Raw genomic sequence first — 22,644 nt, forward strand, 5'->3', positions numbered from 1 at the left:
TTTTTAGGAACTCTCTTATGACTGTTCTTTTTCTTGGGCTTGAAAGTACTATTTAAGACAGGCATATGGACCTGAAATGCCTTTAGTACATGTGGGTTTGGAAAGCTCTCACAGTCCATTTGGTAAGTGTTTTAAACATTAAAACAGAGGCAAATCTAGAAAATCTGGTTTTAAAAAAAAACAATACACTGGTTACACTATAGAACTAAAATATATTCCTTTTTTTTTAAACCTATTAAAACTTTATTAGGCCTGCTATGAGTTTTTATGAAAAATTATGTAAATCACAATAGATTTCAAGTTGTGTGAGGACAGATACATTTTTGTGTTATGCCTAAGTGTAAAAAAATTAAAGTTAAAAATTTTAGCATCGAATATATAAAAGGTAGTTTAAACACAGAATTTTTAGGTGGAAAATAAATATTTAAAAAATTTTAAGGAAAACTTCTATTTGGAATCAGGCATGGTTAAGATGTCTCTCCTATTCTCCCATTTGACACTGCTGTTTGTCTCCTTTCAATATTCCAGAACATCCATTGTTAGATGGTCTAAACCAGGTTGACGCATGGCATGTAAATTCCTGGCTTGTATTGAAATAATTTCCATCAAATGATTCTTTGACATATATTTTTTAAATTGTAAAATGTTATTTTTAAAAATATTTTTTAATAATAAATTTATTTTTTATTGGTGTTCGATTTATCAACATACAGAATAACACCCAGTGCTCATCCCATCAAGTGCTCCCCTCAGTGCCCGTCACCCTAAAATATATTCCAACAGTACAAATAGGAAAAAAACTTCCCAGTGTTTTTATATGAATAGATGGTGTGGTTTGGGATAAAAATTTTAGTAATAGTATTATATATTGATTCAAAAAGTGCTTGTATAATCTGTCTCATTTGTGTGAGGATTTTTAAAGAAATTCTATGTTCTATGAAAATCAAAAAATATTTCAATATTTTATAGATCATGTGTTTTTAGTATTTAAGTATACTAATGTTATAAATACATACTTGATTACCTTATATATTCAAATGATAAAGATTATTTTTAAATATTCTCGACAAAATAGGATACTTTATATATGGAGTTGCCTTATACTTGGACGTACTCAGTTTATGACCTTGATGCACATACTAGAAAAGAAAACAAATTGGGAATTACCTAAAGTTTTAATTTTAGGGATTAGAAAATGAGCCACAGAGTAAAGCCAACTAACGAAATGAAAAGTGATGAGGAAAGAGAAATTAACAAAAAAAGAACAAAAAAGAAACAGAAGATCAACGAAACTAAAAGCTGGCTTTTAAACCAATAAACTGGGGATCCCTGGGTGGCTCAGCAGTTTAGTGCCTGCCTTCTGCCCAGAACGCCGCGTGATCCTGGAGTCCCGGGATCGAGTCCCACATCGGGCTCCCCGCATGGAGCCTGCTTCTCCCTCTGCCTGTGTCTCTGCCTCTCTCTCAGTCTGTCTCTCATGAATAAATAAATAAAATCTTAAAAAAAATAAACTAAGCAAACTTCTGGCAAGATTAACAAGCAAAAGAGAAGGTAACATTTAATAGTATTAGGAATGAAGAGAGGATCATAACTGCTAATAGATATAAAAAAAATCATGAGGGAATACTATGATAACTTTCTAGAAATATGCACCAAGACTTGTAGAAAATTAGATTTGGGTAGAGATTTAAATGTTTCAGCCATGTTACATCTGAAATAATGTAGACATTGAGTAAGGCAAGTTAACCAAGCAAGTTCAGATACAGATTTGGGAATTACTAACTTATAAATGATGTGAAAAGCAGGTCAGTTTTGAGGATGTTTTAAGACCTGAAGTGATAAGGATCTGAACTAAGGCAGTAGCGGGATGAAAAGAGGATATAGAATGAAAAGATTAGGTCTGAAGTACATTTAGGTTTCTGAAAGTAGGTGACTGTGTGGAGGAAGTATTAACATTTCCTAGGTAAGAGTTAGGGAAGTGAATTTCATAGTTGAATTATTAGATAAAAACTATCTCAGATAGAAGTTCCTTTTAAAGAGAGGTTTATTGACACATAATTGAGCAAAATTTAGGGAAACGACCTTTGATGTTTATTTTTTTTATATTTTATTTAAAGTTAATTTGCCAACATAGAGTATAACAACTCATCTCATCATGTACCCTCCTTAATGCCCATCACCCAGTTACCCCATCCCTCCACCGACCTCTCCTTCTGCAATGGCTTGCTTGTTTCCCAGAATTCGGAGTCTCTCATAATTTGTCTTTTTTTTTTTTTTTTTTGACTTGGAAAATTTTCGGGTTTATTGTAGCATATTAAGAAAGCAATTGATACTGTAGTTTTAAAACAAAATTGTGTATTGATTTAGTTGATGCTGCTATAATGGATGAATTTTCTTGGCAGAGATAGTATCAATGGAAGCTGATTTTCAAATAATAATTGAATATACCTCCCTGAAGGTTTTCAAATTGGAATAATATATCATTTTTTTTCTGGACAACTAATAATGATTAAAAATGTTAGATCTTTTGGTTGGTTGGTTAGATGTTTTTAAGAACATTTACCCTAAAACAGTATAGCATGACGGTTTTCTTGGATTAGGATTCACTTCTTTTGCTTTACAGGGAGAAGATAAAGTTTAACATTGGTCTCAAAGACAACTAAATTTCAGTAAAGGCCACCAACTTGCTGGTGAGTAATATGCAGACTGCTAGTATGTAGTCTGTGGCTGTTTAATACACCATAGATAAACTACTCAGTATATTTTTACTGAGATTTTTAAACTTTCAAGAAGAAAATAATTTTCTTTAAAAAGTTATCTTTTTAGAGTTTACGTTATAATTTCCTTTGTCTTTGGCAGTGCAAAAAAAAGAAAGGTTGAAAGTGTTCTTGAGTTCATCTCTTTAGAATTTGAATCTATATCTTCCACTTTACTATCCCTCTGTCTCCTAGGCTGGGTGTAGAGGTGAACTGGACGCAGCCAGAGACAGCATTTAGGTCCTTAGTGGTCTTGCTTCCCTGCTATGCATGGTCTCTGAGTAAATCAAAACTTTCGGTTGGTGATCAGTATGCATTAGATTATGTTGTTTGATATGTGTGCTATTTTAAATCACAGCTGATATGTGTGCTATTTTAAATCACAGCTATAAATATTTTTAGAGAAGGTGAAATGATAGTAAAAGAACATTGAAGATTGGAGTAAGAGAATTCTGTTACTTTATTTTAATTTTTTTTTTAGAGAGCTTTGTGTTAAACTCAGTTTAAAGTGTTTTTTTTTATTCTATATAAATTACATTAAAATCAAGACATTATACAAAAGTAATAGATCCATTATGCTTTTTTTTTCTTTAACTGAAGGTGACATCAGAATTCATAAAAGTCAATTTTTAAAGAAGGTGACAAAAAGAGAAGGAAAATGCCGAAACCAGTAAGTGTATTTTACTTTTACCACTTCTTAATAAAATATCAGGAGCATTAAATTTCTTTTGGAACAAGGCAAAATGTTATGGTAGAGTCATTGGGAAGAAAAAGACACTGATAACTGCTGTTGCTTGTTCTTGATTAATGTAGCTTCAGCAAACTACTATGTAAGCCAGTAGAGAAGAGGTATAGCTTACATTGCAGTTAAGATGAAAATTCATGGGTTCTGGACCCAAACTGTCTCAGTCCATATCCTGGCTCTGCTGCTTACCCTCTGTGACTTCAGTTAGGTTACTTTAGACTCTCCAATTCTTAATTTCTTTCTATAAAAAGTAGAGATGTAATTAGTTGCTTACTTAGAGGGGTTTGGTGAGAGTTAGAAGAACTCGGTACACATTCAGTGCTTAGTAAATAGTAACTTCTTGTTAGATGGGAGGAATTAATGAAAAGTTGGAAGGATCCATGCATTAATTTTCTCATAATTCTAGCTTTGATTCTACTGCTACCAATGCTCATATAGTTTTCTATTTTTTTAAATTTTAGGGTGTATATATGATTTTACTTAGTTTTATAATTATATAGTTCTTGACGTTTATTTTTCTTCTCTTGGCATAAATGTTTTTACTTCATCTAACAAAATTGGGATTTTTTTTCAATATTTCTTTTGGCCAATTACCTTTTTAAGCAAATCATTGGTTAATAGCTATTGGAGGTTTCTGGCTGGCATGAATATCTCTTTGGAATTACTTTAAGGACTCAACAGGTAGGTAACAAAGTATGAATTTGCATTGTTGGAAGGAGAGAAGAATAAGAAGAAATAAAAGGCATTAACATCAGACAGGAAGAAGTAAATTTTCCTGTTTGCAGATGACATGATTGTTTATGCAGAAAATCTTCAAGAATCTAGAAACAGCTACTAGAACTATAACTGATTTAGCGAGATTGTTGGACCCAAGGTTATATTTTTTAAAATCCATGACCTTTCTTATATACTAGTAGCAAAATTTGAAAAATAAAGTAAAAATGTCTATTTGTAACAGCATCAAAGATATAAAATACTTAGGAATAAATTTACAGAAGCTATATAAAATCTCTACACTGAAAACTTGTGAGAAATTCAAGACCTAAATATATGGGATAATATTCTGTAATGTTAATAGATATGTCTAGAAAATATTAAGGTGTCACTCCTACACAAATGTAATGGTAGATTGAATGCAATTACTAGCAGTTTCTTTGGCTAACATGGATGAGCTGATTGTAAAATGTCTATAGAACTTCCAGAATTTGGGATCCCTGGGTGGCGCAGCGGTTTGGCGCTTGCCTTTGGCTCAGGGCGCGATCCTGGAGACCCGGGATCGAATCCCACATCGGGCTTCCGGTTCATGGAGCCTGCTTTTCTCTCTGCCTGTGTCTCTGCCTCTCTCTCTCTCTCTCTCTCTGTGTGACTATCATAAATAAATTAAAAAAAAAAAAAAAAAGAACTTCCAGAATTTATATGGCATAGCTAAAGCAATTTTTATAAAGAAGAAAGTTGGAACACTTTCTTCTTTGAAAGTGTGAAGTGTGAAGAAAGTTCACACTTCTGGATTTTAAGACTTCTTCGTAAGCTAGAAGAATAAGACAATGTGGTATTGGTGAAAGGACAGATAAAATAGAATTGGTGGAACAAAAATATAACTACACATATGCATTCATTAGATTTTTGACAAGATTTTCACACAATTCAATGGGGAAATAAAGTTCTTTCTAACATATAGTGTTGGAACAAAGGGTTATCCGTAGAGAAGAACATGAATATTGACACTTATCTCACAATTTACACACAAAATTAACTTTAAGTGGAGCATAGAATAAATACAAAAGCCCAAAATATAAAATTGCTAGAAAACATAAGAAAACATTTGTGACACTGGGATAGGCAGTTTCTTAGATAACATATAGAAAGTTTGAACTATTAAAAAAAAAACACATTGGATTTTATCAGAATTAAAAACTTTTGTTCTTGAAAGACAGCAATAAAAAAATGAAAAGATAAAACAGAATGGGAGAAAGTAATTGCAAGATAAAGTTCTTCTGGAACACAGTAAGATAACCCAATTTTTTAAAAATGGGCAAAAACTTTTAACAGATACTTCAAAAAACGTATTAATAACTAGCAGACACATGAAAAGATCCTCTATATCTTTCATTACAGAGAAACAAAACTACAATGAGTTGCCATTTTATAGTCACCTTAAGGGCTAAAATTAAAAGATTGATAATATCAAGTGTTGGTAAGGATGAGAAGCAACCAGAACTGTTGATATTTCTGATAGGAACATGAAACTTTACAATTACTTTGGAAAACTTACTATAATCAAGTGTAAAACATTTATTATTCCTTACAGTAAGGATTCAAAATTGTATATGCAGTTGGATATAAATTATATATTATTAACTAATAAAATTCTGGAAGAAAACATGTTGTTAATAGTAATATACTTTTATCTTGTAAATTTCTTAGGTCAGGATATAATTAGCCCCCCCTTACCTGCCCCTCTGCAAAAGAGAAAAGAGTCTGATTTTTCAAAACAGAAAGCTTGGAGAAATTTGATTTCCATGTTTTGTTTATTTTTCACTGATCCTATTGGCTCAGCTTCATACTTACTAGATATGTAATCTTGGTCAAGTTTTTAAGTTATAACGTAAAGGTGATTTAATAAGTGCTTTGATTACCCTTAATATATCAGGGTATTATTATTGCTAGGAAGAAATGAAAAAGCTCTAAAAGTTGTATTATAGTGCTTTTTTATTAAAAATTATAAGTAATATTTGTATTTTTATTTATGTTAATATCTAATAAGGTTATTGTATTTAAATGAATTACTATTTTAAGTTTCTCAGTTTTAATTTCTAATGTGGTAAATGTAGATAGATAAGCCACAAAAACTTTTGGGGGTGTTTGGTAATTTTTTTTTTTTAAGATTTTATTTATTTATTCATGAGAGACACACAGAGGCAGAGACACAGGCAGAGGGAGAAGCAGGCTCTGTACAGGGAGCCCGATGTGGGACTCAATCCTGGGACTCCAATATCACGCCCTGGGCCAAAGGCAGGCGCTAAACCGCTGAGCCACCCAGGGATCCCCTATGCTTGGTAATTTTTAAGTGTGTAAAGAGATGGTGAGACCAAGAAGTTTGAGAACTTCTGGCCTAGAGGATTATTATTATCTCCATAGTTTAAGGTGTTACTGCTCTGTCTGGGTTTCAGCAACAAGAGAGGAAAAAGCAGAGAAGCATGCTTGCTATTTTATGCTGAGGCCCAAAAGTGGTCTCTATCTCTTCTGCTCTTGTTCTGTGGGTGAGAGCTTAGTCACAGAGCCATATCTAATTGCAAGAGGCCTTGGGAAATGTTCTCCTATAGCTCAGTAGCCATACATCCAGCTATAATTCTGTTAGTTTTGAAGATAATGAGAGGAGACTTTCCCTACCAGATAGCAAGACTTATTTAAAGATGTTGTAATTAAGACAGCGTGGATTTGACAGAACAGTTAATCAACCAGTGCAATAGAATAGCACAGATTCAGACTCTACCTTATAGAGATTTGGTCTGTGACACAGTAGTCTTTAAGAAGCAAATTAACTAACCAATATATATCACTTAGATATTTTAAATCTCCATATCATTATTGTTACAGGAATTAGAAAATGAAATTAGACCTCTATCTCAGAGCATAAGCAAAAATCATTGAAGACAAATTTTGAAAAATAGAACTATAGGATGAAATAGAACTTTGGGACACCTGGGTGGCTCAGCGGTTGTTTCTCTAATGGATAGATAAATAAAATCTAAAAAAAAAAAAGAAAGAAATATAAGCACATTTTTATGAGTCCACAGTGGAGGAAGATTTCTTAAATTGGCCGAAAAAATTGATACTTGTATGTAAAATGTTGATAAATTCAACATTAAAATTAAGAATGTGTTTACTGTAAAGAAGGACATGTCCTAAAGTAGAATGCAAACTACCAACTGGGAGAAATACAATTTTTTTTGTGATTAAAAATAACAAAGGATTAATATGTAGAATACATAAAGACATCCTACATAGTAAAAAGAAAAAGACAGCCTAATAGATAAATAAGCAATAGATATTAACAGACATTTCTAAAGATGGGGAGACTAAGTGGTCAATAAACGTATTATGTTAGTTTTATATTATTCTATAACAAATTACCACAATTTAGTAGCTTAGAGCCATACCCATTAATAACTCACAGTTTTGTAGGTTAGAAATATGGGATAATGTGGTTGGGTTCTTTGCTTAGGGTCACACGAGCCTGAAATCAAGGTTTACCCCAGCCATATTCTCAGCTGGAGCTCTGGGTTCTCTTTCAAGCTTATTCCTATTGGCAGAATTCATTTTCTTGTAAAAATGATCCATCCTTCTTTACTGGAGGATGAAGTTCCCATTTTCTTACTAGCTATTGACCAGGAGTTACTCTTAGTTCCTAGAGGCTGGTGTCGGGTCCTTGTCCCATGGCCTCTCCAACTCAGTTGTGGAGAACCTCCTTTATGTCAAATTCCTGTCACACTTTGAGTTTCTCTGACTTCTTCAATCAGAGAAAATGCTTTGCTTTTAAAGGACTCCTATGAATAGCTTAGCTTTACTCACATAATCTTCCAGTTTTGCAGTCAACTGGTTAGTAACTTTAAGTACATCTACAAAATGTAGCATCATCATGAGACTAACACCAGGAAATGGAGATCATGGAGTCCACCTTAGAATTCTGCGTACTACACATGCAAAAATATTGTTAGCCTCTTTAGGAATCAGATCTGCATAGTAAGACCATATTGAGATATATATCTATTGACAAAAAAAATAGGTAAATTATCGTCCAGCAGTAATCGTATAGCAGTAAAAATGAGTGAATTGCAACTACTCACAGAAAAAATCAATAAATCCTAGAAATAGTGAAAAAGGAAACTACAATGAAGTATAATTTTTGTTTAAACTTTTTATTGAAATAGAATATACATACTGAGAAGAACATATTGCGTGTAGTTGATGAGTTTTCTTTTTTTTATAATAAATTTATTTTATATTGGTGTTCAATTTACCAACATATAGAATAACACCCCGTGCTCATCCCGTCAAGTGACCCCTCAGTGCCCGTCACCCATTCAGCCCCACCCCCCGCCCTCCTCCCCTTCCACCACCCCTAGTTTGTTTCCCAGAGTTAGGAGTCTTTGTGTTCAGTCTCCCTTTCTGATATTTCCCACACATTTCTTCTCCCTTCCCTTATATTCCCTTTCACTATTTTTTATATTCCCCAAATGAATGAGACCATATCATGTTTGTCCTTCTCCGATTGACTTACTGCACTCAGCATAATACCCTCCAGTTCCATCCACGTTGAAGCAAATGGTGGTTATTTGTCATTTCTAATGGCTGAGGAATATTCCATTGTATACATAAACCACATCTTTATCCATTCATCTTTCGATGGACACCAAGGCTCCTTCCACAGTTTGGCTATTGTGGACATTGCTGCTATAAACATCGGGGTGCAGGTGTCCCAGCGTTTCATTGCATCTGATGAATTTTCATAAAGTAAATATACTCATGTAACCATGGCCCACATCATGAAGGAAGACTTGCTTAGCCAGTACTGTACAACTTTAATACAGCTCAAAATAAAAAAAAAAACTAATTACTTTATGTAGAGATACCTACATTTGTGGTCAAACCATTCTTTTAAAAGAATGACAAATAGAAAATTCCGGTTAGTGCTTACCTGTGGGGGATTGGGGACAGAGAAATTCACAAGAAATACATTGGCATCTATAGAATTATTTGCCATTTCTAGTTAATAAGTTGAATAGTAGATTTATGGGTAAAGGAAAACTTTCTTTACTCAAAATTTCTGGTAATGTTTAAGTTTTTCACATCAAACAATTCTCTACATCTAGGTAGACATCGGTTATGTATTTTTGCAGTTTAATTCATTCTGACACCAGCTACCCAGATTAGCACAGACACTATAGGTTAGGGGCTCAGTCCCAGAGGACTGCTGTCCGCTTCAGATGCCAATCACAAGTAGTGGGTCCCATGTTACCCACATTTCTCACTTGGCTACACATAGGAGATTCCGATGATCCCCTCCTCAGGTACTATAATTCTCTGTAATAGCTCATACAACTCCAGGAAAAACTTTTATTTATTGTTAGTGGTTAATATATAGGGTATTATAAGGATCTGGGTGAAAGATAAAGATGAAGAAGAGGTACATAGGTCAAGGTCCAGAAAGATCCTGAGCACAGGAGCTTCTGTCCTTGTAGAATTTGAGGTCCACCTTTCTCTTTGCATGTGGATGCATTCACCAACTTGGAAGCTGTCTGTGAATTCCTTTGTTTAGGCTTTTTTTTTTTTTTTTTTTTTAAGTTTCCATGATGAAGCATGAGGTATTAAATCATTGGCCATTGATGATTAACTCACATCCCAGCCTCTCCTCCCTGGAGGTTGGAGTGGGTGGCTCTAATTACCTGGTTGATTCTTACCAGTCTCCATCCTGAAGGTGTATAGAGGTCCATGAGAGTCATTAGGAGTCATTTAGTGTAAATTCAGGGGCTTATAAATGACCGAATACTCCACTAACTTCTAGCATTCAGGAAATTCCAAAGGTTTTAGGAGCTCTCGGCCAGGAAACAATGAAGACCAAATATATATTTATTATATCACAGTAGGTTTTTTGTTATTATGCTTTATTGTTTACATATGCTACATGTGTTGTTTTATGTGTATGAATATTTCCTAATAGATATTATTATAAATAATAGATTTATAAGATTTATTTGATTAGAAAAGGTATTTCAGAGAAAAGCTACATGTACAGAGGTGTGGTTGTTAAGAATGAGTAAAAAAAACGTGAGTCAGATTTAGAGTTCTCATAGTGTGAGTTAAAGTTAAATCGATTTGTACCACATGGTGGTGAATTCTAAGTGATGAAGGTGCTATTCTGAAGTTAAAATTATTTTAGTTAAGGCATGTTAAGTTTTTGGTGAGATATCCAGCTAGGAATGTATTTATAGAAAAAATAATTTAAAATAGAGTCTAACAAATAAAGGTCAGTGGATGAGTACTTTTTATAAATTGAATAGTTTTGCAATTGGAATAAAATTGAGTATCTGAACTTGGTGTTGAAAAATGGAATAGTGGATACCATTCAAAGAATTTGGAGTTATGTCTCAGCGGAAAGACCTACTCTGCTGTTTGATACCTCTGTGTCCTTGGGTAAGTAATGAGAACCCTTCTAGTTTCTGTAGAAATGAACATATTTCCTAGTATTGTTTCAGGGCTTAAATGAGAACATGGAAAGCTAATGTCCTAGTGTCTAGTGTATTCCAAATATTCAATAAATGTTTTTAAAAGAGGACTTTGTAAGTTCTTTTTAAAATAGATTTAAGATTTCCTGTGATTAAAATCAAAGTTTATCATTTTAAAAAAGAAAATCTTAGGTATAATTTTGTAGTAGCTCTTTATTGCCTGCATATTATGCTTTATTTTATAAATTATATAAAAATATTGCCTCATGTTTAATGCTTAACTAGTATATTCTTTTGATAGTGATTTTCCCTTCTGTTTTTATTGCAGATCAATGTAAGAGTAACCACCATGGATGCTGAGCTGGAATTTGCCATTCAGCCCAATACGACTGGCAAACAACTTTTTGACCAGGTATCATTTAACCACATGAAGTTCGCAACTTTTGACAACTTAGAGTGGAAGCTTTTACAAATTCTTTGTATGTTTTTCTGTAACTTTACTGGTATTGCAATAGTGTGGCACTTAGAATTTTTCATAGTACCTATTCAGTTAAGTTGAACAGCTGTATAGATTGGAGAGATAGGACTTTTTAAAAAAATAATTATTAGCAAGTATTTCCTTAGCATCCTTTAAGGAAAGCATTGTAATGAGGATTGAAAGGAATTAAAAGATACTGTACATGGTGGAATGGGTGGAGATCCTAGCCAGAGGGGATGGCAGGGGCAAAGGCCCAAGAATTACAGACTGTAAGTAGGCACCTGACGGCAGTTTGGTGTCATAGGCTCGTGATAAGCTAACATGGGTATCATGTTAATGAATTTGGACTACTGGTCCTGTATTTTTTTTCTCACTCTTGAGTACATATTTGAGTCATCTGTGAAGCTTTAGGAAAAGAAAAAAAGGCAATGCTTGGTGACCACCTCCAGAGAGTCTGATTTAATTCTCTGGGGACTACTGGAAATCATTAGTATTTTATGTATTTATTTATTTAAGCTCCCCAGGTGATGCAATATGTGTTGTAAGTGATGTTTTATTGAGAAGGAGAGGATGGAGATTGGTGCCCAGTGGCCAAGTAATTAGGAGTGTGACTTGATGATTATAAGGGGGGGAAGGTATTGAGGGCATGAGACTCAAGAGAGGATGTTTACATGAACTTTTACACATGGGCAGGAGAGTAGTAGTCTGTGGTCAGACCTCCTTGACCTTGGAGAACAGAACAGGAGAGTTTCTAGCATACAGCAATAAGTAACCTAGTAGATATTTTGCTTTTATTAGGTATCATTCTATCATATATTAATCTAAAATATGGTACAAAATTTTAAAATTCCTAGGAAGTTGTTTCTTTCTTGACAAAGTAGTATACTTAATCTTTCTGATTAGGTAACTGATGATCTTGAAAGTCCTGTTAAGGTCTTTTGTAACATGAAAGGTTTTTTGTAGAGTGAACAAATTCTTAAAATCATAAGCATCTACATATGCCATACCTTATACATATTTTACATTGTGAACTCTGATCTACTTCTGTTGTTTCTTCTAAGCTTCCTGTTTGTAAATATATCATCAATCTTATTTGAATAAAAATATGAACGGAGTTAGCATTCGTTGTACTTACTTCATAGCAAGTTGAAATGTTATTTATAGTGAGGGAAATGTTTGTGGTAGTCAGCTAATCAGCAAGTGGGCTTCTTTGGTATTGTATACTAAGAAATAAATTACTTGTTTTTTATTAAGTAGAATTACTTTAGTTTAGATATCAGGAGAAAGGAAACCTCATTTATTATAGTGCAGGATTGTGTAGTAGTTTAAAAATGTGGGCTCTGAAGCCACAGTGCCTGCAGTGGAGTCCCAGCTGTAGCGTTTGACTTGGGACAAATTACTCTCTGTGCCTTAAGGTTTCATTTGTGCAATTAGGGTAATGATAGCACTCTTCCCTTAGAAGGCTGTGGGAATTAAATGAGAATCCATGTTAATTCTGTATTTGATACACATACACACACACTTCATAGTGTAAATGAAGTTCTAGGTTAAGGAGTATTATCTGTAATATGCTCTCTCAGCAGTTAATTCTTAGAGTCACTGTTGTTTCCCCACAACTTCTCTTGAGCCCAAATATAAGGATCTAAAAGAAGGCTTTACTTTGGGTATGGTGGTATTATGGAATGCACTGGCAGATACGAAGGGTTCAGGGTTAGGCCAGGAATAGACTAGAGACGGGCCCTCTCAAATGAGGGTACGTAGCAACATGAGTCCATCAGTAGCAAAGCCCACTTCTGATTATGATGAGCTTGAGGCTAGCAGCTATGTGTAGGGGACTCTACTTGAGTGCTTGAGGTCCTTTGGTTTGCTCCCTGATTCTTCCTGTACTATCATCCTCTTCCAGCTTCTACCTGTGGGATTAGAGTATCATACCCCGAAGAAGCATTCAACATGATCTGTTAGAATGTAAGGAAAAAATACTAAAATGTTTGCTTATATTTTTGTCTTTTTGTAGTTACTTTAAAAATAAATGCTTTCATAATGCATTAGTGTGAGTGTATGTGTATAATTTCTAGGTAAATATACATATATTGTAGTTAAGTGCCCAGGTTTTGTTTTTGTTTTTTACTTATGAAAGTATGTGAAAGTTTCTGAGAACGCTTTGAGAAGTAGTAGGGAAGGTGCTGAAGAGATAGGGCTGATCTGAGCTCATAGCTGAGCTCTTTTGTTCTTCTTGGTGTTTGATAGTCTCAAGTTAGGTAAGGTCCTATCCTTCATGCCCACAGTGGCAAATCCCACCTTTACTTAGGCATCAGAAATCACACAAAATCTAGAGACAGAAACTGAGCCGAGCTACTTTGATACACTCCTGTCTTGACCTATGAAAATTCCCTACTCTGCCACTATGAGCTGGAATCCTTTCTGGGGCTCCTCTGTTGGGACAGCCTGTCTTTTGGCAAAGTTAAATTATTTGGGATCTTCTCTGTTATATTAAAGTTTTGGTTGTTTGGCATTGGTCAGTTTTTGTATCACTCTGAGTCCTGATGATATCTCCTATCTTTATTTTGGTGTGTGTAATTTCAGTGAAAAAATTTCAAAAATTTAAAAATTTAAAATTTAAAAAAATTTTAAGAGAAGGAAAGTAAACTGAAGGGTTTGGTATGCTCTCATGAAATCCAAAAGCCTGATATGTCTTTAGATTTTTTGCTTTTTTAAAGATTCATGAGAGACACAGACGCAGAGACATAGAGGGATAAGCAGGCTCCCTGTGGGGAGCCTGATGTGGCATTCGATCCCAGGACCCCGGGATCACAACCTGAGCCAAAGGCAGATGCTCAACCACTTAGCCACCCAGGTGCCCCTGTTTTTATATTTTTAAAAAATAAGCCAAGAATATTTATCACTTTAAAACTAATGTTGAAGGGCACCTGGGTGGCTCAGTTGGTTAATGATCCAAATTTTGGGGCAGCCCTGGTGGCGCAGCGGTTTAGCGCCTGCCTTTGGCACAGGGCGCGATCCTGGAGACCCTGGATCGAGTACCGCGTCAGGCTCTCTGCATGGAGCCTGCTTCTCCCTCTGCCTGTGTCTCTGCCTCTCTCTCTCTCTGTGTCTCTATGAATAAATAAAATCTTTAAAAAAAAAAAAAAAAAACCAATGATCCAAATTTTGGTTTCAACTCAGGTCATGATCTCAGAGTCGTGAGATGGAGCCCCATGTCTGGCTCCATGCTCAGCATGGAGTCTGCTGGAGATCCTCTCCCCTTCTTTCTCCCTCCCCCTCTGCTCCTCACCCTATTTGCAGATTTTCTCATTCTCTTTCTAAAATAGAGAAGATCTTCTAAAGAAAAAAATTAATGTTGAATCTTTCTGTAAAGCTTTTACAATATTAATAAATTCTCACCTCTCTTGGCTCATTTGCCTCATTTTGTTTTAATAGAGTTTTTTTTTTTTTAAATATGCTTTTGCAAGTGTTGGTGCATTCCTAGGTGGGTCCTCACTCACCACTTTAGCCATTCCAATGCTTTGAGTGTCTGGCACAGGCCAGTCATGCTTTGAGATGAATAAGGCAGTAATGTCTGTTCTTAGTTTTAAGCAGTGAAGGGAGGGTAAATAGACACACCAGTAATCATACAGTTCTTTATGATAATAGAGGGCCCCCTGCACCCCTTGATACCCCTATAATAGAGTAAATTTTCCAGTAACAGTATAGATAAAATACTATGGGAACATCAAGTGATTAATTTTCTCTATATAGTAGGACAGCTTTATTCACAGAAGGCTTGTTAGTTGAGCTGGGTCTTGAGGAATAAATTATTCACTGGGTGGTAAAAATACAGAAGAAACATTCTAGGCAGAAGAAAAAATGTGAGCAGGGCTGTAGAAAGGTACAGTTGGAGCAAGTTCCAAGAATTGTTTATTGCTCAATAAGGGAAGAACAGAATATCTGATGGTGAGTGAAGGGTAGTAGAAGTGGATATGAAATGACCAGTTGGATAACCTGGGGTATTGGCTTTTAAATGTCCTCAGAGACTCCTATCACCAAAATGATACTATGCTTTGCCTACTTAGTTGTGTAGTTGTAGGAATACATTGAAATAGGATAGTGGGATTATGGTAGTTTTGTATCTATTTCCCATATTTCTTGTTAATCTATTGGGGTCATGATGGGAGATGAGAACAAATAAAAAAAAGTGGATCAAATAAGATTGAAATGAGACAAAATATACAAAACCTGAATTTAGGTTTTAAGAAATGTTCTTTTAATTACTATATTTCTGTTTAAGAAAGAACTCTAGCAAATAAATATACCTATAATGCCCATGTAGTTTTGTTTTTCTTTTGAAATATATTATTTAATTAGACTGTGAATGTTGAACTGAAATTGAACCTCTTTTTTTAAGGTGGTGAAAACAGTTGGTTTGCGTGAGGTGTGGTTTTTTGGACTGCAGTATGTGGACAGCAAAGGTTATTCTACATGGCTTAAACTAAATAAAAAGGTAAAATAGGTATAAAACTAAGCTAATAATTAAATTACTTGGAAATTATTGTGATCAGGAATTTGTACTAGAGAAGCTCAGAGTCTAATTTCAAGTCTCCTTTTACAATTAGAATTATCTCTGAGTTATTAAAGGTGTTATGTCGTTTAATTCAGTAAGTTACCATTAACTTAGGTTTTAGAAAAAAGAAATGTTCACTTTACCTGTTTGAAAACTTAACACCTAATAAAGGTTTATTAGATGTAACTGAATACTGTTTTGACTTTGATTTGAGTATCTATAGGATAAGCTTTTCAAGGGAAATTTCAGTTTCGTTATAAGACAGGACCTATGTATGAGTCATAGGTCAAGACATTTGTTAGCGCATAAAATCTTTTTTCTCACATACCTTTTTATAAGTTTAGAGTCTTGCACACTAGTCTTATGGATTTAGAATCTTGTTTGTGTTTCACATCCTACTTTCTTCAAAAGAGTTTGATGTGAACTTGCGATTTTTGTTGATTATGCTTGAAATCACTGTTCCAGGTGACACAGCAAGATGTTAAAAAAGAGAATCCTTTACAGTTCAAATTTAGAGCTAAATTCTTTCCTGAAGATGTTTCTGAGGAATTAATTCAAGAAATAACCCAGAGACTTTTCTTCTTGCAAGTTAAGGAAGCTATCTTAAATGATGAGATCTATTGTCCGCCAGAAACTGCAGTTCTTTTGGCTTCCTATGCTGTCCAAGCCAAATACGGAGACTATAATAAAGAGATTCATAAACCAGGCTACCTGGCTAATGATAGACTCCTACCCCAGCGGTAAGTGAAATATGTTTTTATGTTCTCTGAAGAGTGACGTTTCAGAAATTTGTAAATTATAAAATATTTTCTTAGGTTGCTAGCTGGATCAGAGAGAATATACTTTTAAAAGTCATGATCCAGTAGCTACATAGGTTTATATGTGGTGTACTCACCTAAACCTCCTGCCTCTTCTCCTCATTCCCACAGGATAAGCAGTAAATGGAAGTAGTGGTAATTTGGGCTTGGGGGAGGGTGTGACTGCTGCTGCTTGGTAAAAATTCTCACACAGGCAGATAGGTGCCTCAGCAATACTTTGAGAATAATAAGCGCCAGACTATATCTCTTCTATACAATTAAGTTTCTAACTTTTTAAAATGTTTTTGTTTTGTTTTACGTTTATTTAAGTAATCCCTAAACCCTCTGTGGGGCCCGAATTCACAGCCCTGAAGATCAAGAGTCTCATATTCTTCTGACTGAGCCAGCCAGGCACACCCTAAAGGGTGTTTTAAACTCATTTTCTAGACTCCCTAGTCTAGTGCTCTGCTCTCATATTCAGTATATGGCTGCTTCTATAATAGTCATTCTAAAATAGCATGACATAGGAAAAAAAATCATTAGGCAGAAGACCTAGTATTTGAGTATTAGTTCTGTCCTTTACTATATGTGAACTTAGGTGCATAACCAGAAATCTCTGAGCCTCTGTATCTGAATATGTGAAATGGGAATAATAATCCTGCTCTGGGATCCCTGGGTGGCGCAGCGGTTTAGCGCCTGCCTTTGGCCCAGGCCGTGATCCTGGAGACCCGGGATCGAATCCCACGTCGGGCTCCCGGTGCATGGAGCCTGCTTCTCCCTCTGCCTGTGTCTCTGCCTCTCTCTCTCTCTCTGTGACTATCATAAATAAAAAAAATTTAAAAAATTAAAAAAAACATTAATCCTGCTCTGCCTATCTTATGGTTTATGATTATAGAACATGAACTAAATGTTTCACAGTTTTAACTAGGAAGTGTACAAAAAATACAGTGTCAAGTATTACTTTAAAATATCTCAGTTTATAAGAGTAGCATACTTGGAGATCTTTCTTTTAGAACTCGAAGAGAAGGGATCCCTGGGTGGCGCAGCGGTTTGGCGCCTGCCTTTGGCCCGGGGCACGATCCTGGAGACCCGGGATCGAATCCCACGTCGGGCTCCCGGTGCATGGAGCCTGCTTCTCCCTCTGCCTGTGTCTCTGCCTCTCTCTCTCTCTGTGACTATCATAAATAAATAAAAATTAAAAAAACAATTAAAAAAAAAAAAAAAAAAAGAACTCGAAGAGAAGGTGTTACTGCGCTTAATCCAAATTCTGAATTTTAAAATCTCTTTAAATGCAAAATTGTGTATTATTCACCTAAAATTTCATTGTTGCACTACTTCCTTATAGTATTTAAACTCTTAGATGATAGTTTCTTTTTCAGAAGTAATATGCATGAAGTAAGAAAACTACTTCATGTCTACTTTTATTTGTTTCCTTTGGTTGTAGCCATTAATGTTTATTTTGTATTAATAAGTTGTATTGTATTAATATATGCTTTATAAGATATCATTAGGCACGGTAGCCTTAATTGATTATTAAAAGTTACACTGTTGGGGATCCCTGGGTGGTTCAGCGGTTTAGCGCCTGCCTTCAGCCCAGGGCGTGATCCTGGAGTCTGGGGATCGAGTCCCATGTCAGGCTTCCTGCATGGAGCCTGCTTCTCCCTCTGTGTCTCTGCCTCTCTCTCTCTCTCTGTATCCCTGGTGAATAAATAAATAAAATCTTTTTAAAAAATGTTACACTGTTTACTGTTACACTGTAATACTATTACAATAACAGTTTTCTCAGAGGGCAAAATAATACGAACTTTTCACCAAAGAATCAGGAATATGAGATACCTGTTAGCCTACATGTTTAGTTTTGATTATTATTCCAACACCAAATTCTCGGTCTCAGATTTTTTTTAAAGCATTGAATTAAAAGTTTATTAGTGGCACCATAGAATTTCATTTCAGATAAGCATTAGTTTTTACTTTTAGTTGAGGTTTAATTTTTTAATTTATTTTTAGTTTTTATTAAAGTATAATTGGCATAGTGTTACGTTCAAGTGTATAATACAGTGATTCCACAGTTCTATACCAAAATTGAGATATAACTTCTATTTAGTAAAAGATACAGATTATGTTTTAAATCAATATAGAAGGTAAATATTATATATAATCAAAATTACCCTTAAAATTTCCTAATGATTCATAAAAGAATAGGCATGTTTTAATCTCAGGTATATCATAGATGGTGGTTCTTTTAATGTTATATTAGATTGCTGTGTGGTTGAGCACCAGATGAACTAATTGGCTTAGCTTTAATACTCATGTGATTTTTAAAAAATATTTTTAAATACTGGTATCACACTTAAGCACAATTTAATTTTTTTAAATGTATGTGTGCTATAACCCACTTTGTTTAAAAAGAAGGAAGATAGCACATGCTCTTCAGGATTTGGTCTTTATTTTATTTTTATTTATTATTTTTTAAAGATTTTATTCATTTATTCCTGAGAGACACAGAGAGAAGTAGAGACATAGAGGGAGAAGCAGGCTCCCCACAGGGAGCCCCATGTCGAACCAGATCCCCAGACTGGGACCATGCCCTGAGCCAAAGGCTCAACTGCTGAGCCACCCAGACGTCCCAGGGTTTGGTCTTTAATTTTGAAGGTCCAGTCAGGTGTTCTTCAAGTTGGTAGCCTTTGGAGGGCTATTTCAGGCTATCTAAGCTTACTCATAAGCATATCATAAAATCAGAATATTAATATTTAGAATGGAGGAAATACCTTCACAGTGACTTACTTATTCTGTGTATGAGATACACACTTTTTCTCACTGTGTAAGTATGAGGGGGAAATTAGTAATCAGGTTATTTTGTGATCATAAATCGCATACAATTTGATGATTTTGATGGCTGTTTTTAATTCTTGTATAGAAAAGCCCAGATAAACAATTTCTTCTCCCACCATACTTTTAAGCTCTCTGGTGATGTAGTTAACCAGCTCTACCAGGGAGTATCACTTTCTCCTTTGAAAAGAGCCTAGATAGAAATAAGTTTTTATGGTTAGGTTTCTGACGTGGGCATCTGGGTAGTTGGTGATACCTTTTTGCCAAGGTATGGGGAAAAGGAATATGTTTTAGAGGAGGAAGATTTCTGTTTTGAATCGGTTGTGTTTGAAACATCTGCTGTATAACCGAGGGAGGTAACTAATACTCATTTGTAGGTGTGGGTCTAGCTCTTGGAGAGCAGCCTGAACGATAGATACAGTTTTGGGAATAATCAGCAAATAGATAATTATCTTATGGGTATGAAGGAGATGGACCTGAAAGTACATACAGAATGAGCAAAAGGCCTCAGACAGATCTTGTTGGAACTTAATTTTTGGGTACAGGGAAAGAGGATTCCGTAAAGCAAATTGAGGAAAAATGGCCAGAGAGTCAAGAATTCTACCAGAGGACTGTTAGTCATGGAAGCCAAGGTACAAGGAAGCTTTAAGGAGAGACTGATCAGCAGCATCAAATAATAACAAAGAGGTTGAGTATGAGAGAGAATTAATGTGTCTCTTGGGTTTAACAGTAAGGGGATTGGTAGTGACCTTAGTAAAAGCAGCTTCATTATGGTATTGGTGATTGCAGCCAGACTGTGGTGGATTAGGGGCAGTGGATGTGAGGTTTAGAAATGAAAGATAGTGAATATGGATAGCTCTTGGAAGAAGTTTGGTTGTGAAAAAGCAGAAAAAGCTAGGGAAGGATGAGTTCATAGACCTGTTCTTTAAAAGATGGGAAAGAACTGATTTATTTTAATTCCTTTATTCTCTCTGCAAATTTTTGAGTACCTCTTCAGTATTGGCACTGGGCATTTAGTGGTGAGCAACATGGATGTGGTCCTTTCCCCTCTGTAACACAAAGAAGTATATATGATGATATAAACATGTATGCAGGGGACAACAGATATGCGCCCTGTCATAAATGATGGTGGATAGATAGATCGATCCTGAGAAAGGGAGAAGTCCTTTTAAGACCCAGATAGTAGACAGGTTTAAAGCCAAGTTGGATAGATTAGCCTTAGGCATGAAGGACTCCTTTATGTGGACAGAAGAAAGTGGGAATTTTTGAATACCAGCAAACAAGTCATGCAGATTTATAGTACAGGCAATTATATAAAATACAAATAAATGAGATTTGAAATGCAGGATATAAAAAGCTATAACATCTATCTTAGTGGCATCCAATTTAATTAACCCATACCTTCAGATTTAGTTAATATCATGATACCAGCAGTTGTCTGTACTGATTATGGTCTCAAGGCTGATTGCATTCCTTTCCGTAAGCAATCGAGGCCAGGCATCAGGAGAAGGTATAAAGACAAGAAAAATGTGGAAACTTAAATGCCCTAAGGGGGAAGACAAAACTCCCCCAAAAGCCAAGAGCTTAAAAGAGGGTACATTGAAAAAGGAGCAGTGCATAGTAAGAATCTAATGGTGTGTCTAAGACCCCATTAAGGAATCCATTCTACATGGTGAGTAACTTGTGCAAGGGAAGATTATATTCTGAGATTCCTTTATACTGCCAAAAACTCCCGGGTTTCATGTAAAATTTTTATTCAGCTAAACAATAATATTTTAATGCCACAGCTTTTGCTATTAGTAAAGTAGGATCTGAGGATTCACCAGTAAAGAAAAATGTATAATTATCACTATATGTTTTAAGGAGAATTGTAATCACCTATAGTGTGGAGCAGGTAAATTATATGCATGTTGAATTTGCTGGTTTGGTGTTAAAATATCAGTAGTAGAGAAAGTATGTTTGCTTACATATTTGCATAAGGAACACTGGAAGAGTAAAAAAAACTATAAAAAATTATTTGGAGGACATAGGGTGGTAAAAAGTAAAACTTTCCACTTGTATAATTTTATGTAAGGTATTACTTGTAGAAACTAAGAAAATTAAATTTACCACCAAGAAAAGAAAATACATAGAGTAAAAGAAGAAATTAAGGCCCAAGAATTCTGATTTTTACTCTCTTCTCTAATTTTTCTATTTATAATGAGAAAGTCATTTTTCTTTTTTTGGCCCAGTAGTTTATTCATTTGAAACAGTTGAATTCCTATAGACTATCTTTATAACTGTCTTAAAAACATGTATTATTTAAAATAATTTCAGGATCCTGAAATTATTATTTTGAGATAATTATAGATTCATATGCAATTGTAAGAAATAAAGGGATTCTGAATATCCTTCTCCCAGCTTGCATAATGAATACTATATCACAATCAGGATATTGATAAAATACGCCAACCTGATTCAGATTTCATCGATTTTTACATGCAGTCATTTGTGTATGTGTATATATTTATTAGTTTTTGCAATTTTATCATGTATATAGATTTTTATGACAGCTGCTGCAGTTAAGATACTGAATGATTCTAGACTTTTAAATGAATATTAATTTTGAATCATGGTAACATTTTCATAGATTTTTTTTTTTCCTCATAGTGTTTTGGAACAACACAAACTGACAAAAGAACAGTGGGAAGAAAGAATACAGAACTGGCATGAAGAGCACAGAGGAATGCTGAGGTATTTGGGTGGCTGTGTTTTTCCTCAACTTAAAGTATTTTTATTTCATACATCAGATTATCCCCAAAGATCATTCAACTTATATGAGTCAATATAAAGCTAATTTTTAATCCAAAGTATTTTTGTAATTTGTTTGGCATTACTTTTACTTCAGTATGTTTTACAGTAAGCTTTATTTCAACAGGGAAGATTCTATGATGGAATACCTGAAGATTGCCCAAGATCTAGAAATGTATGGAGTCAACTATTTTGAAATAAAAAATAAAAAGGGAACTGAATTGTGGCTAGGCGTTGATGCTTTGGGTCTGAATATTTATGAGCATGATGACAAGTGAGTAAATTAGCTACAGTGAACTGGTCATTAATCAGTGATTAATATGGCTTTAATCTTAGGTTGTGTTTGTAAAAGTTCTTTTTTTGGCTTGGTTACTTTTTTTCTTTTCCTCCTACTTAAAAGATTACTTAATGCCATATAGATCTTATGTCTCCATTTTTTGCAACATTTCAGCATTCTACTTCTCAGTG

General features: G+C 34.8%; 1 protein-coding gene across 9 annotated transcripts in view; it reads left to right on the forward strand.

The window, feature by feature from the left end:
- The window catches only part of RDX (radixin), an 87,698-nt gene that overhangs the window by 13,549 nt on the left and 51,505 nt on the right, over positions 1-22,644 (forward strand). For 8 of the 9 annotated variants that reach the window (XM_049109980.1, XM_025465603.3, XM_035716710.2 and 5 more), the window contains 7 exons: positions 2,624-2,690; positions 3,357-3,426; positions 11,056-11,139; positions 15,605-15,700; positions 16,226-16,500; positions 22,036-22,119; positions 22,304-22,450. In XM_049109980.1, the coding sequence (XP_048965937.1) occupies positions 3,415-3,426; positions 11,056-11,139; positions 15,605-15,700; positions 16,226-16,500; positions 22,036-22,119; positions 22,304-22,450 (698 nt within the window). In that variant the 5' untranslated portion in view covers positions 2,624-2,690; positions 3,357-3,414. Of the gene's footprint in view, positions 1-2,623; positions 2,691-3,356; positions 3,427-11,055; positions 11,140-15,604; positions 15,701-16,225; positions 16,501-22,035; positions 22,120-22,303; positions 22,451-22,644 lie in introns of those variants that run through there. The other variant, XM_025465604.3, reaches the window with a different exon arrangement.

This window comes from Canis lupus, chromosome 5 (genome assembly GCF_003254725.2).
Source record: "Canis lupus dingo isolate Sandy chromosome 5, ASM325472v2, whole genome shotgun sequence".
NCBI classification, from domain to species: domain Eukaryota; kingdom Metazoa; phylum Chordata; class Mammalia; order Carnivora; family Canidae; genus Canis; species Canis lupus.